At 38.2% G+C, this 16274-nt stretch overlaps 1 protein-coding gene across 2 annotated transcripts in view; it reads left to right on the top strand.

Annotated features, from left to right (window-relative positions):
* KDM5A (lysine demethylase 5A) overlaps positions 1-16274 on the top strand; it is a 97374-nt gene that overhangs the window by 16687 nt on the left and 64413 nt on the right. For both annotated transcript variants that reach the window (XM_058744088.1, XM_058744089.1), the window contains exons 5-10: positions 785-919; positions 8481-8586; positions 9715-9806; positions 10393-10551; positions 12748-12867; positions 13564-13722. In XM_058744088.1, coding sequence (XP_058600071.1) covers positions 785-919; positions 8481-8586; positions 9715-9806; positions 10393-10551; positions 12748-12867; positions 13564-13722 — 771 coding nt within the window. The remainder of the gene's footprint in view (positions 1-784; positions 920-8480; positions 8587-9714; positions 9807-10392; positions 10552-12747; positions 12868-13563; positions 13723-16274) is intronic.

Below are 16274 nucleotides of genomic sequence, written 5' to 3'. Positions count from 1 at the left end.
GATATATGATTTTACAAATATATTCTGCTAGTCTGTGGTTTGCCTTTTCATTTTTATAATGGTGTCTGTTTGAAGAGTAGTTTATTGATTTCCCTCCTCCCTGCTTCTATGGATTGTGCTTTTATTGTCCTAAGAAATCTTTTCCTAACCCAAGGCCCCAAAGCTACTTTTTGTTTTCATCTAGAAGTTTTATAGTTTTAACTTTTATATTTAGGTATGAGATCCATTTTCAGGGTGTGTGTGTGTGTGTGTGTGTGTGTGTGTGTGTGTAGTATGAGGTAAAAGTGTAAGTTCGTTTGTGGGGGGTTGTTAGGAATATCCAGTTGTACCAGTATCATTTGTTTAAATTTTCCCATTTATCTTGACACCTTTGTTGAAAATCAGTTGACTATAAATGTAGGTTTATTTCTGGTCTCCGTTTTGTTCTTTGATCCATATATTTACCCTGATACTAATACTGTGCTGTCTTGAGTACTATAGCTTTATAGTAAGTTTTGATATCCAGTAGTATAAGTCTTCCAACTTGGTTCTACTTTTTTCAGAATTTCCAAACAATTTGCATTTCCACATAAATTTTAGGACTGACTTCTCAATTTCTACAACAAAAGCCTGCTAGGATTTTGATAGGGATTGTCTTGAATCTGTAGATCAATTGGTGGGTAGAACTATCACCTGCTTTCATGTAATTTTGGGGATTTATTGGAAATTTATTATTTTTCTCCTGATTCTCAAATCTGACTTCTTATCAATGAATCTGCTCTCTTTGTGTGCTCTGATTCTTTAGGGTGTACAAATGCCTAATTTAGATCTAAAGGAAAAAGTAGAGCCTGAGGTTCTTGGCAGTGATGTCCAAACTTCCCCAGAGCCAGGCACAAGAGTGAACATTCTGCCGAAAAGAACAAGACGTGTCAAGTCTCAGGTATCAGCTTCCATGGATCATTTTTAACATGCGTTTTAAGTGCATTGACTGCAGAACAGTTATGTGGTTATTGGAGGCAGTCACATACTGTTGTTGTTTAGAACTTGAAGAGGCCTGTTTTTCATTTACTTTTACAATAAACAGGGAAGAAATTATAAAATTCAGTTTGATTTGATGTAGCAAGCTTTTTGTTAATTTTGAACAGTTTTTGAGAGGGATGACAAATCAGAGGGTGACTGGGTATTGTAGGGCCAGTGTTATAGACATGCTGATGATCTGTAGTATATTTTCATGGTTAGTAGAAGTGAGAGGAGTAGGAGAGGGTGGTTTTATTTTTCACTCATTCCTTTAAAAGCTAGAGTATGAGCTTGTGTCTGAACCATTCCATTGTTAACTTCTAGAGTGTTCCTGTAGCCTAAAGTAATTTTTTCAGAAAAAAAATACCTTAATTTCCTTTTTGTATTTCCTTGTCCTCCTTTTCCCATTCCCATTTGTGGCCCTCAAAGTTACATTTTTTAAAGTTGTTGGTAAAGACAGGTCTGTAGGTTGACAGTGAGATGCCCTTATAACTCTTAGATATGTTTCATTTAACCTGTGGTTGGATCAGAAGAGCAGCTTAACTTGATCCTAATCATTGATTTTAATATATCTAAAGAAACATTGTGTTGTAAGAATGGAAGTGGTTCCCACTGAAAGTAGGAATGGAGGGGGGTGGGTGGCTGGGTGGGCTGGGTTGCTCAGTAGGCTAAGCATCTGACTCTTGAATTTCCACTCATGTCATGATCTCACAGTTTGTGGAATCAAGCAGCAGATTCTCTTTCTCCTCTCTCTGCTCCTACCCTGCTCATGCACTCTCTCTCTCAGTCAATAAATCAACACTAAAAAAACAAAAGAAAGTGGGAATCAGAGAAGGGACTTGGTCTATTCATTATTAATAAGACTTATTGGATCTAGGGTTGTGAGGAGTTCTGTTAGTAGAAAGGAAGGTAGTGATATTTCATCTTGCTTTTCTAGAGCTCAGGGGATATCTGTCTTTCATGCCATGGCAGCTTTCTTTGCTCTGAATTCATGTTCTTTATTTTATATTATTTTATTTATTAAAATTTTTTTTAATGTTTATTATTGAGAGACAGAGAAAGACAGAGGATGAACATGGGAGAGGCAGAGAGATGAGGAGAATCGGAAGCAGGCTCCAGGCTCTGAGCTGTCAGCACAGAGCCCGACGTGGGGCTCGAGCTCACAAACTGCGAGATCATGACCTGAGCTGAAGTCAGACACTTAACTGACTGAGCCACCCAGGCGCCCCTCTTTTTTTTTTTTTTTTTTATGTTTATTTATTTTTGAGAGAGAGAAAGAGAGAGAACGAGTTGGGGAGGGATAGACAGAGAGGGAGACCCAGAATCTGAAGCAGGCTCTAGGCTCCGAGCTGTCAGCACAGAGCCCAATGGCCCAATGTGGGGCTTGAACTCATGAACTGTGAGATCGTGACCCAAGCCAAAATTGGACACTTAACTGACTGAGGCACCCAGGCACCCCCGAATTTATGCTCCTTAAATAATCTCCTTAATAATAATTTAGCTTCTTAAGTACTTTGATAACAGAAAGTAAGTGTCTTGAATGAGGAGTGTGAATTTAATAGAAATTCATTGGAAAGTGAATTATAAGTTATAACATATTCATTAATTAGTGAGTTATCAATATATAATATAAATCAGTAATTCATAATTTAGTTATATTTTATTATAATTACATAGTATTTATAACTTACATTTATCATAGTAGGAATTCTTTCTTCAAAAATTTTTATTTAATGTTTATTTATTTTGAGACAGAGAACAAGTAGGGGAGGAGCAGAGAGAGGGGGAGAGAGAATCCCAAGCAGGCTTCGCACTGTCAGGGCAGAGCCTGACACAGGACTCAGATCGTATGATCATGAACTGAGCTGAAATCAAGAGTCGGATGCTTAACTGACTGAGTCACCCAGGCGCACATATCAGTAGAAATTCCTAATTATAAACCATTATAAATTGGTAAACTCTGGTTTAGATTTTTATTACTGTGGTTGATCTCAGAAGTTCTGATCATCTTTGGGTATATAGTGATGATTCTATTTTAAGACCTGAAACAGTTGAAGACTAGTCTCTGACATGATGATTCACTTTTGAAGAGTTGCCCCAAGTGGCCCTGCACATCTAATCATTGGCCAGCTTGTGATGAAATTTTTTGATGTTCCATCTGAAACCAGAAAAAGTCCTGCTGCTGATTGCCTGTACATATTATAAGAAAAGGACAACATAGAATGTTTTACCTATTGTAATAATTGTCACTGTAGTCAGATTGGTTGATATCAGGTAGAAAGTAGGACTATTTTAGAATTTTTTTTCCCCAAAGATCTATTCATTCATTCCCTCATTCATTTTATTCATTCATTCATTCATTCGTTCGTTCGTGTGTGTGTGTGTGTGTGTATGTGTATGTGTATGTATTTATTTAATCTCTACACCCACTGTGGGGCTTGAACTCAACAACCTTGAGATCAAGAATCACATTCTCTTCTGACTGAGCCAGCAAGAATTTCTTGGGGCGCCTTTGTGGCTAAGTTGGTTAAGTGTCCAACTTTGGCTCAGGTCATGATCTCACAGCTTGTGAGTTTGAGCTCTGTGTCAGGCTCTGTGCTGACAGCTCAGAGCCTGGAGCCTGCTTCAGATTCTGTGTCTCCCTTTCTGCCGCACCCCACTCACACTCTGTCTCTCTCTTAAAAATAAACAAACATTAAAAAAAATTTTTCTATAACTCTTGGGCGCCTGGGTGGCTTAGTCAGTTAAGCATCTAACTCTTGATTTTGGCTCAGGATCTCACACTTGGTGAGATATGAGCTGAGAGTGCAGAGCCTGCATGGGATTCTCTTTCTGTCCCTCCCTGTCTTGGGTATGTGTGCTCCCTCTCTCTCTCTTTTTTTTTTTTCTTAAAATAAATAAACATTAAAAAAAAGAAAAGAATTTCTTCAACTCTCAATTTATCCCTAATTACTGTATTGCCAAATCTGCCTCATTCCTAGTCTTCAGTTTCAGAAAGAAAATAAAGGCTTTCTGGTAGAACTCCTTCAACTTCTTGCCCCATACACAGAATTGTTAGTATTCATTCTTAATTTCTGCCAATCTCAGTGGGCAAAGGGTACCTTTGTCTCTAAGGATAATCCTTCCACATCCATCCTTTCTGGCTTCTTTAGTGATTTCAATATTACCAGTTGTGAAATCTTTCTCTCCTACCTTCTCTGTCTGCTTGGATCTTCTTTTACCCCCAGTGTAAACATGTTTATGTATCATCTTAAAACAAAAACTCCCTTCCTAGATAGTGCCTTACTCCTTGCCTCTCTAAATGAACTTCATTTTTTTTATATTAAAAAAAATTTTTTTTAGTATTTATTTCTGAGAGAGAGAGACAGAGCGCATGTAGGGGAGGGGCAGAGAGAGGGGGAGAGAATCTGAAGCAGGCTCCAGGCTCTGAGATGTCAGCACAGAGCCCAACATGGGGCTTAAATTCACAAACCACAAGATTATGACCTGAGCCGAAGTCGGATGCCCAACTGACAGCCACCCAGGTGCCCCTCTAAGTGAAGTTTCTTGAAAAATAGTCTGTGTTGTCTTGTTTCCTCAGTATCTGTGTAGCTTTTTTACTTTTTTATTTTTTTATTTTTGAGAGAGAAAGAGCATAAGTGGGTTGGGGTGGGGGGCAGAGAAAGAGGAGACACAGAATACAACGCAGGTTCCAGGCTCTGAGCTGTCAGCACAGAGCCCAGTGAGGGGCTGGAACTCAGACTGTGAGATCATGACCTGAGCCAAAGTTGGGCATTCAGCCAACTGAGCCACCCAGGTGCCTCTTTGCTTAGCTTTTATACTCTGTAATCTGACATTGAGTAAAATCATTTTATTGAAACTGCACTGCCTAAGTTACCACTGAGTTAATAATTGTCAGAAGCTGAGTACATTTTTTTTTTTAATTTCTTATCCTACTTCATCTCTGGTCACATATACATTTAATATGATTGTTGACTCCTCTCCTTGAAATTTAGTTATCTTGATTTTTCTTTGGCTTTCATGATGCCTCTCTCCTGCTTATTGTCTTCACTCTCTGACCTTTCCTTAGTCATCTTTGTTCTCTTTTCTCATTGCCTTTTACTTGGTGTTTTTAGTCGTTTCCTATCTTTAGTCTCCCTAGCTGTGTATCTACTCTGTGATTTCAGGTACTACCTATACACTCAAGACTCCTAAATATGTCTTTAAAAAAATTTTTTTTAATGTTAATTTATTTACTTCATTATTTATTTATTTATTTTTTAATGTTTACTTTTTAAAAAAATTTTTTTTAACATTTATTTATTTTTGAGACAGAGAGCATGAACACGGGAGGGTCAGAGAAAGAGGGAGACACAGAACCTGAAACAGGCTCCAGGCTCTGAGCTGTCAGCACAGAGCCCGACGCGGGGCTTGAACCCACAGACCGCGAGATCATGACCTGAGCCAAAGTCGGACGCTTAACCGACTGAGTCACCCAGGCTCCCCAATGTTTACTTTTTTTTTGAGAGAGACAGAGAGAGAGAGAGAGAGAGACAGAGCACAAGTGAGTCAGGGACAGAGAAAGAAGGAGACATAGAATCTGAAGCAGGCCTCAGGCTCTGAGCTGTCAGCACAGAGCCTGGTGCGGGGTTCGAACTCACAGACCGCGAGATCGTGACCTTAGCTGAAGTCGGATGCTTAACCGACTGAGCCACCCAGGTGCCCCTATTATTTATTTATTTTTAAATTTACATCCAAGTTAGCGTATAGTGCAATAATGATTTCAGGAGTAGAGTCTGGTGATTCACCCCCTACATATAACACCTAGTGCTTATCCCAACAAGTGTCCTCCTTAATGCCCCTTACCCATTTAGCCCATGCCCCCACCCACAACCCCTCCAGCAACCCTGAGTTTGTTCTCTCTGTTTAAGGGTTTCTTATGTTTTGTTCCCCTTCCTGTTTTTATATTATTTTTGCTTCCCTTCCCTTATGTTCATCTGTTTTATATCTTAAAATCTTTTTTTAATGTTTTTTAAATAATTTTTTTAAATGTTTATTTTTCACAGAGAAAAAGACAGAGAGAGAGAGAGAGAGAGAGACAGAGTATGAATGGGGGAGGGGTAGAGAGAGAGAGGCAGACACAGAATCTGACGCAGGCTCCAGGCTCTGAGCTGTTAGCACAGAGCTCAACATGGGGCTTGAACTCATGAACCTTGAGATCATGACCTGAGCTGAAGTTGGACACTTCACTGACTGAGTCACCCAGGTGCCCTGTTGTATCTTAAATTCTCAATATTTATTTATTTATTTAATTTTATTTTATTCTATTTCATTTTATTTTTAAAAATTTTTTCTTAAGTTTATTTTGAGAGAGAGACAGAGTGAGCGGGGAAAGGGCAGATAGGGAGAGAGAGAGAGACAATCCCAAGCAGGCTCCACATTGTCAGCACAGAGCCTGCTGTGGGGCTTGAACGCATGAACTGTGAGATCTCTACCTGAGCTGAAATCAAGAGTTGGATGCTTAACTGACTGAGACATCCAGGTGCCCCAAGACTCCTAAATATGTTTTGACACCATGGTTATTTATTTTTGAGAGGGAGAGAGAGACAGAACGCAAGAAGGGGAGGGACAGAGAGAGAGGGAGACAGAGAATCTGAAGCAGGCTCCAGGCTCTGAGCTGTTAGCACTGAGCCCAGAGTGGGGCTTGAGCCCATCAACCACGAGGTCATGACCTGAGCTGAAGTCAGAAGCTTAACTGACTGAGCCACCCAGGCGCCTAACTCTCCTAAATATGTCTTGACACCATGTTTCTTTTCTGTTTACCTGGGATGTGTGTGTGTGTAGAATATACGTATACACGTGTACTTCTTGGTGGCCACGGCAGGTATGCTGAATTCAGTACACCTCAAACATTATTACCTTTTCTAAATCCATTTTTCGTTTGTTATTTTCTAGCTCAGTGTCTTTGACAAGCCTTCCATCAGTCTCTTAAACAAGAAACAAGTTATGAAAGATATCCCACTCCCCCTTCTTCTATCACATCACTTGCTTTTCTCTGCTAGAGTTGTTTTTCATCTGCAACCTCATTAGTGAGCTTTTTGAAAGCTCGTTTATACATTCAAGGTTTTACACTGAAGATAAATTACCTTTAATTACATTCAAAACTTTTTTTTTTTTAAGGGAATAAGCTGTTGGGCTATATCTGTATAAATGTGCTTTTTATTTTCTGGAGGTACAATGAAAGTTTATACTTGTATCTCATTGCATCATATCTGATTGCAGAAATTAAAGCATAATTTACAAGGAAAAAAAAGAAAACAGTTTGTGAAGGGTTATCAAATCCTTAGCATATTTATACTTTAGAATGAAGCCCATAATGCCAATATGTCTCATTAGTGACACTAAGTTTGAGCCAATTTCTCCATTATACTTAAATTAGTATAATCAAATCAAAGTTTATGTGTATTAAAATGCCATTTTGGTTAGTTTGGCTCTTATATGATCATAGGTAGTTTGGTTCTTATATGATCATAAGGTAGTCTGTATTTTGTCCTGGTTTATTTTTATTCTTACTGACTATATTTTTAGTAAATTTTGGTTATTTATTTAGTGTACATTCAGAGCGTATGGGCCATCTGAATTCATGATGTAACACTTGTGTCTACCAGGATGCTCTCGTCTTCAAGTACTAGAATGCCAAATGACATCAGTTTAAACATTAACAACACAGTTTTCACATAAGGACACGTTTTTCACATAAGATTTACAGGTATAGGTAGTTCTAGGATTGATGCAGCAACTGCACATTGCCATGAAGGGCCAGGCTCTTTCCATCTTTCTGCCTTGCTTTCTTCAGTGTGTGGGTAATATATTTCTTCCTAATTGCATTGTGGTTGCTGCATAGTCCAGCACCATACTTTCACCAGGTGAATCTCCTAGCAGTATGGAAGGAAGTTGGGACAAAAGGCTTACTCTTCCAGAAGCTTTTTCTTATTAGAAGATGAACATCTTCCCAAAAGACTTCCAGTAGACTTTCTTTGTGTCTCATTGGCTAGACCAGGGTAACATTTCTACCTCTGGCTAGGTCATCACTAATAATGAGAAATGGCATGATTGGCTTAGGATAATCATTCATCTCATGGACTAGGCATACTGCCTTCTGTTCAAAGAAGGATGTCCATTAGCAAGTTAGAAGTGAGGATCTCTGTTGAGTTATTACCAGTATTATATTGGTTATTACCAGTATTATTTGTCTCTGGACAGAACTTAATTGACAACTGTGCTTTTCTTAGAGATAGATTTTCTTTTGTTGAAAGGAAGCTGGGTGTTGCATAGTGCTTGGATGACTGTTCAACTGTTGTAATGAGGCAGTGAGTGGATTTAGAGAGAAGAAATCAGTTAATTTTTTTCTCATTTTGAAGAGGATCTTGACATTTTTCTTGGTTAGGAAAATAAATATATGAATCAGAATAATTAGATAATACGAGTTTTGTTTATTGTTTTAGTCAGAATCTGGAGAGGTGAATAGAAACACGGAACTGAAGAAACTTCGAATTTTTGGGGCTGGCCCTAAGGTTGTGGGCCTAGCAATGGGAGCAAAAGATAAAGAAGGTAAAATCTGTTATTTGGTCATGAAAAGAAATAAGGTAATAAAAATAATATTTGAATTGCGGTCTGCCTTGGGATTTTCTTGAGTGTAAACTTGCAGTATGGTTTTTAGATCACCCTTTATGGCAGATAATCTTGAATTTAAGACTTGAGGAACCATATTTTATTGAATTTTTATATTTGAAAGAGATAAATTTTCATTTTTATGTCTGATACGTGACACAGAAATTTATAGTTTCTGAATGCTTTAGTTTATGAGAGAGTGGTGAAATAAATGGTTCTTACTTGGTGATCTAAAGCTTTTAAATTCAGAGACAGGGTTCCGTGACCTTTACTATTGACATGTACTGCCGGGAGTTCATGACTTACATTCTAATTCCAACTTTGTTGTTTTTCCATAATTATCTTGATACATTATGACACTTCATTTTAAAAAAACTGTGAAGAAAGCCTAGTTACTCTCAGCTTAGTATGTTTGAAACTTCTTGTGAGTAAAATTTCTAATGTAAAGGTCAAGTTTTGCTGTTCTATGTACATGTCAATTTGAAAACTCAGTTTAACAAAGGTTGTGTTGGATTTGTTTTTAGTATATATGAATTTAATGAAGTGCTATAATCACAAGTCACATTAGTTATTATCCATTTCATGATCCAATTCAGATTGTGGACAAGAACTCTGGAGGATCAGATAATATTGTCCCATCACTCTAAAAACATTCAGTGTGATAGGACTTACCAAATACCTTATGATATTTATTATCACCCTTTTAAGAATTAAGCATTTAATTGTCTTTTTCATTCTTGTACTTAATGCATTGGCTGGCAGTGATCTGAAAACTAGTCTCAAGTTAGTCCCTGATAAGTACTACATACAGGCAGTATAGAATTAGTAGTTAAGCTCTCTAGAGCTTGATTGCCTGGAATGGATTCCCAAATCTGCCTCTGACTGGCTTTATGATTTTGGGCAAGTTACTTCTCTATACTTTAGATTCTTTATCTTCAATGGGGATAGTAGCATATCTACCTCATAGTGTTGTGAGATTTAATTTAAATAATTTTAAGTAGTGTCTGGTCCAGAGTAAGCTCTCAACATTAGTTTTTACTATTATTATATAACTATTTTTATTTCAAGATGAGGTCTCCCGAAGACGAAAAGTTACCAACAGGTCAGACGCATTTAACATGCAAATGAGACAACGGAAAGGAACTCTCTCTGTTAACTTTGTAAGTGTTCTGAGATGTGTCAGGAGGGAAAGGATTTATTTTTAGTTTTGCACTTTTTTATCTCGTTATGTATTAGTATGCCATTTGGTTAGTTCATTTGGTTAGAAGACTGGATGGTAAATTTAAAGTTGCAGCTTTCGTTTATGTAATGTTAACCTTGCTTTGTCCATTTACATTGACTCTTCCCCTAAGTTATACTCACGTATACCTTGTGAATGAGAGAATAAGAATCTAAATTCTTGAGCTGTATTGTGGACAGTGCTCAGTATTCATTCTCTACAAAGAGTGTTTGTGTATAGGAAGGATGACATGGTGTATTTTATTTATAGAAATTGACTTTCAAGTGGTCTAGAAAGTCTTTCTTTATTCTGATACCTTGATATGCTTTTATTAAGTAGAAGTGCTGAGGAAATTGAGGAGATTTTATGAAAACCTGTTTAAATACAGTCATTTAAAAAATATTCAGGATTTAAGTTATGTGTACTTTTTAGTATACATTATTTTGTTTCAATTAAGGAATTCCTGGTAAAAATTCAGTATTACTTATTGTAGAAAATAGACTTTTATTTTGTTTGTTTTCTAACAGGTTGATCTCTATGTTTGTATGTTTTGTGGTCGGGGAAATAATGAAGATAAATTGCTTTTGTGTGATGGATGTGATGACAGCTATCATACATTTTGTTTAATTCCCCCACTACCTGATGTGCCCAAAGGAGACTGGAGGTGTCCTAAATGTGTTGCTGAGGTACAAGCCTAAACTTTATAGATTCTTTTTTAATTAATAACAATAATATACACATACACACATACAGTAAATCCAATTTCCAAAAGTGCTTGCTTTGTTCTTCAATGTTTAAAATCTCTAAGATTTTTTTTTTTTTTTTGAGAGAGAGAGAGAGGGCACAGGTGAAAGAGAGGGAGAGAGAGAAAGAGAGAGAGAAAGAGAGAGGTGGAGCTCATCCAGGGTTCATGTTTTACCTGAAACAGGGCTTGTGCTTACCCGAAGCAGAGCACTAGCTCTCCTGAAGCAGGGCTCGAGCTCACCCAGTGTGAGACTTGAACTCGTAAGCTGTGAGGTCATGACCTAAGCTGAATTCAGATGCTTAACAACTGAGCCACCCAGGTGCTTTAAAATATCTAGGATTTTTTAAGAGCAATATTGAATGAAAATGTAACAGTTGTATTACGGCAGTTTGCCTTTCAAAAACTCTTTTTCTGACTATCGGTTAGATAATTCTGTTTATTGCTGTAGGTGAATGATACTCTTGCTCAGAACGTTCATATTCCTGGAAACCTGGCTGGCTCAGTCAGAAGAGCATGTAACTCTTTTTTTAAATGTTTTATTTTTAATTATTATTATTTTTTTTAGTGTTTATTTACTTTTAAGAGAGAGAGAGAGAGATGCAGAGCATGAGCGGGGGAGGGGCAGAGAGAGACAGACACAGAATCCCAAGCAGGCTCCAGGCTCTGAGCTGTCAGCACAGAGCCTGATGCGGGGCTCGAACTCATGGACTGTGACATCATGACCTGAGCTGAAATCAGATGCTTAACTGACTGAGCCACCCAGATGCCCCTAAATTTTTTAAATTAAAAAAAATTTTTTTTAATGTTTATTTATTTTAGAGACAGAGAAACAGAGCACAAGTGGGGTTGGGCAGAGAGAGAGGGGGACAGAATCTGAAACAGGCTCCAGGCTCTGTGCTGATAGCTCCAATGCGGGGCTCGAACTCACAAACTGCGAGATCATGACCTGAGCCAAAGTCGGACACTCAGCTGACTGAGACACCCAGGCACCCCTAAATGTTTTATTTTTGAGAGAGAGAGAGAGAGAGAGAGAGAGAGAGAGAGAGAGAGAGAGAGAAAGCGCAGGGGAGTGACAGAGAGAGGGTGAACAGAGGATCCAAAGCAGGCTCTGTGCTGACAGCAGCGAGCCCAGTGCAGGGCTCGAACTCACAACCGTGAGATCATGACCTGACCCAAAGTCAGACGTTCAACTGACTAAGCCACCCAGCCAGGCTCCCTGTAGCATGTAATTCTTGATCTTGGGGTCATGGGTTCAAGACCCATGTTGGGTGTAGAGATCACTTAAATAAATGAACTTCAAAAAAAAAACCAAAGTAGAAATCAGACATAAAGCTCTGGAACTTAGGATTTATGCCTCCAGTTCTCATGTTAACAGATAAATGGATAGTATCTATTAGCTTATTTAAATTTTTACTTGATTATTCTAAATTATTCTTATTCAAAGATTACATTGACATTATTGTCCTGAAATACCTAATCCATTTGCTTAACAGAATGTTTGTGGTAGGATATGGAAGGGAAGGAGTTGGCTGGGTTGTATCTAGGTGTATTCAGAGCTTTGAATTATTATTTGTTATTCTCATGGTTAGATGATTCCAAAGCAGTTATACTCTGAGAATTTGTGTTAAGATACTGGTTAGGGTGATTGGTGGTGTGAAACAACCATTCCTATAGCTAGATATTCTAGCAGTCAAGTGGATATCCCTTTATCCATTATCTTTCCTTTGTCTGTGAACATTTATTTTCTCCATTGCTAAATCCACTGGTAAACTGAGAATGAGTAGCATCCCTGGGCTTGATTGCATGTCAGTAGTCCTCCAGGTGTTTGTCTTGGTGCCGAGCTTAACCGACTGAGCCACCCAGGCGCCCCTCTCACCTTGTCTTGGTGCCGAGCTTAATGCCAACTCCAGAGTCTGAAGCTGTCTCATTGCCACCTTCCTACTGGAAGGCTGTGAAAATGCAGTTAAGGTTTTAGAACATTATTTACTGATTTCATATTGCAAGTAATTAATACTTGTTTTGCTAAGGTTGATTGGATTTGCTTCCCCTAGGGAAATGATCAAAGAAGGTAATGTCTGAGAGCCTTAATATTTTGTTCATTTTCAGTGAGTTAATCTTAGGTATTTCTTCTTCCTAGGAATGCAATAAACCTCGAGAGGCCTTTGGATTTGAACAAGCTGTACGAGAGTATACACTTCAGAGCTTTGGAGAGATGGCAGATAATTTTAAGTCTGATTATTTCAATATGCCAGTTCATGTGAGTATCTTTCTTTTAGGTCGGTTTGGGGAAGTCTGAAGATTTATCTGTGTCCAAAGCTTTTGGTTTGCTTTTTACTTTCATCATTTTGTGGAAAATCGGGACAGCATGAGAAAGATGATAGAATATTAAATCTAAAGATAAGGGGCCTGGCATCTGTTTCTATTTTTTTCATTTGCTAATGTGGCAGTGTGTACTCTCCTGTTGAGAAATCTGCTTTGATCTTGGAATTGTTTATTAGCCTTCTGTAGGAAATCTTTTATAGAAAACCATGAAGTATGTGGCAGTTGCTCCTTTTGTTGTTACTTGTAATATGAAGTTTGTTCTTCTCCTAGAGGATCTTGGGCTTTTTAAAATCCTTATCCAAAAAATTTGCCAAAGCTATTAAAGTTCAGCCTTGATTTTTGCATTTCCTTTTTTCTTTCTTGATGTCCTGGGTCATTTTTATATTTCTTAGTTGGAAAACAGTTTACAGAAAAAGGCAGTTCAAGTTCATTATGTTTTTCTGAACATTTAGGTTGCCTTTAGCATTTTGCTGTCCTCATTGGAAAAAGCTAAGAACCTGGTCTTTTCAGCTCTGGAAATAAGACTTTTCATTTTATCATGGGTTTGTGTTCACTTGATCTGCATTTTATGTTTTAGAAGGTTATGGTTATAGTGAGTTAGTAATCTGTAATCTTTGTTTTCCCTGTATAGATGGTTCCTACAGAACTAGTAGAAAAGGAATTCTGGCGGCTGGTGAGCAGCATTGAAGAAGATGTTATTGTAGAGTATGGAGCTGATATCTCCTCAAAAGACTTTGGAAGTGGATTTCCTGTGAAGGATGGTCGGAGAAAGATGTTGCCAGAAGAAGAGGTGCAGAGCAGATAGTAGTAATTCAAACTTAGCCCAAGCTGATTTAGCCTTTGCATAGTAGAAAACTGCCTTTCTCTAATTTTAAGGGATTACATTCATTTAAAATATTCAATCTGTAGGATTTGGACATTATATATTATCTTCAGTTTTAAAAACAATACATCCAGGGGCACCTGGGTGGCTCATTCAGTTAAGTGTCCGACTTCCGGCTCAGGTCATGATCTCACAGTCCGTGACGGGCTCTGTGCTGACGACTCAGAGCCTGGAGCCTGCTTCGGATTCTCTGTCTCTCACTCTCTCTCTGCCCCTCCCCTGCTCATGCTCTGTCTTTCTCTCTCAAAAAATAAATAAACATTAAAAAAAAATTAAAAACAATACATTCAAAGTACCCTTAAAAATTTAACTTTGCATTAAAAAAACCTTTTTTTTTTTTTTTTTAATGTTTATTTTTGAGAGAGAGAAAGACAGAGTGAGTGAGGGAGGAGTAGAGACAGGGAGACACAGAATCTGAAGCAGGCTTCAGACTCTGAGCTGTTAACACAGAGCCCGACGCAAGGCTTGAACTCACGAACTGTGAGATCATGACCTGAGCTGAAGTTGGAACACTTAACCGACTCAGCCACCCAGGCACCCTTAACTTTGCATTTTATTATTACTATTATTATTTTTTCTCCCCACTCTCCCATTAACTTTGCATTTTAAAACCATTTTAGTTTATTTTTATTTTTATTAAAATCTTTTTTTAACATTTGTGCATTTTTGAGAAACAGAGCACAGCGGGGGTGGAGCAGAGAGAGAGAGAGGGAGACACAGAATCTGAAGCAGACTCTAGGCTCTGAGCTGTTAGCACAGCTCAGACCCACACACTGTGAGATCATGACAGCCAAAGTCGGACGGATGCTTAACTGACTGAGCTACCCAGGTGCCCCAAAACCATTTTAATTAGTTTAATTTTTTTTTTATGTTTATTTATTCTTGAGAGACAGAGCATGAGTGGGGGAGGGGCAAAGAGAGAGAGAGAGAGGAAGACACAGAATCTGAAGCAGGCTCCAGGCTCTGAGCTGTCAGCACAGAGCCCGATGTGGGGCTTGAACCCACCAACTGTGAGATCATGACCTGAGCTGAAGTTGGACACCCAACCGACTGAGCCACTCAGGTGCCCCAACCATTTTAATTAGTTTAAAACTTTGATTCCAGTTAAAAAAATTTTGCCTCTTTGTGTTTGAAGTGATTTAAGATTTTTTTAAAAAGAGTTACATTTCTTGATAGGTTCAAAATTAAGTTTCCTTCAACACCTGAGCAGGTAGGTTTTCAAATAATGCATTTAAACTGTAATATATATTGAAGTTCTGTCAAATAGGAGATGACCCTTATGTATAAAGCTGAATTAAGATGATCATTCACTTCTTTTTCTCATTATTTTGGTCCTTTTCACTTTTCCTTTCCTTCTATATTGGCAGTGATTAAGAATTTTATTTCCTATGAAAAGAGTTACACATGGTTAAAAAAAAAAGATTATATAGTGCAGAAGGATATATAGTTAAAAGAATATCCTGGGGCGCCTGGGTGGCTCAGTCGGTTGTGTCCGACTTCAGCTCAGATCATGCTTCTTGAAGTTTGTGAGTTCAAGCCCCGTGTCAAGCTCTGTGCTGACAGCTCAGCCTGGAGCCTGCTTGGGATGCTGTGTCTCCCCCTCTCTCTGCCCCTCCCATGCTCATGCTCTGTCTCTGTCTCTTGATAATAAATAAAGATTAAAAAAAAATTAAAAAATAAAAAAGAATAACTATCCCAGTTCTCTTAAGGTTAGTATTTGCAAGGTATATCTTTTAACATTCTTTTACTTTGAATCTGTTTGTATCTTAGAATCTAAAGTGTGTTTTTTGTAGGAGGATATGATTGGATCTTGCCTTCTTAAAACAAAAAATGCTTATTTTTATTTATTTTTGAATGCGTTGTACATGTGCGTGCATGCCAACAGGGGAGGGGCAGAGAGAGGGAGGGAGAGAGTCCCAAGCAAGCTCTGTGCTCTTAGCATAAAGCCTAACAGGGGGTTTGAACTGTGAGGTCACGACCTGAGCCAAAATCAAGAGTCGGCCACTTAACCAACTGAGCCACCCAGGTGCCCCGGGATCTTGCTTTTTTAAAAAACCTAGTCTGAGGGTTGCCTTTTGATTGGAGTATTTAGTGTATTTACACTTAATATAATTACTGACACGGTTGATTCATGTCTGTTCATTTTGTGATTTTGTGTCTCGTCGTTTTTTTTGTTCCTGTCTCTCCTTTGTGGCCTTTTTTTGGTGTTAAACAGAGATTTTTCATAATACCATTTTAATTCCTCTAGATTTTTTTGTTTTGCATATATGCTTTTTAGTTATTTAGTGGTTCTAGGAATTCTAATATGCATCTTATTTATTTATAAAAGTTTATTTTTGAGAGAGAGAGAGAGGGAGGGAGTACACGTGTGTGCATGGGAAGGGCAGAAAGAGAGGGAGAGAGAGAATCCCGAGCAAGTTCCACGCTGAGTGCATAGCCTGACTCGGGGCTCGATTTCA

Source organism: Neofelis nebulosa, chromosome 8, assembly GCF_028018385.1.
Source record: "Neofelis nebulosa isolate mNeoNeb1 chromosome 8, mNeoNeb1.pri, whole genome shotgun sequence".
Lineage (NCBI taxonomy): Eukaryota > Metazoa > Chordata > Mammalia > Carnivora > Felidae > Neofelis > Neofelis nebulosa.
The sequence above is the reverse complement of the archived record's forward strand: the minus strand, read 5'-3'. Positions and strand labels throughout refer to the sequence as shown.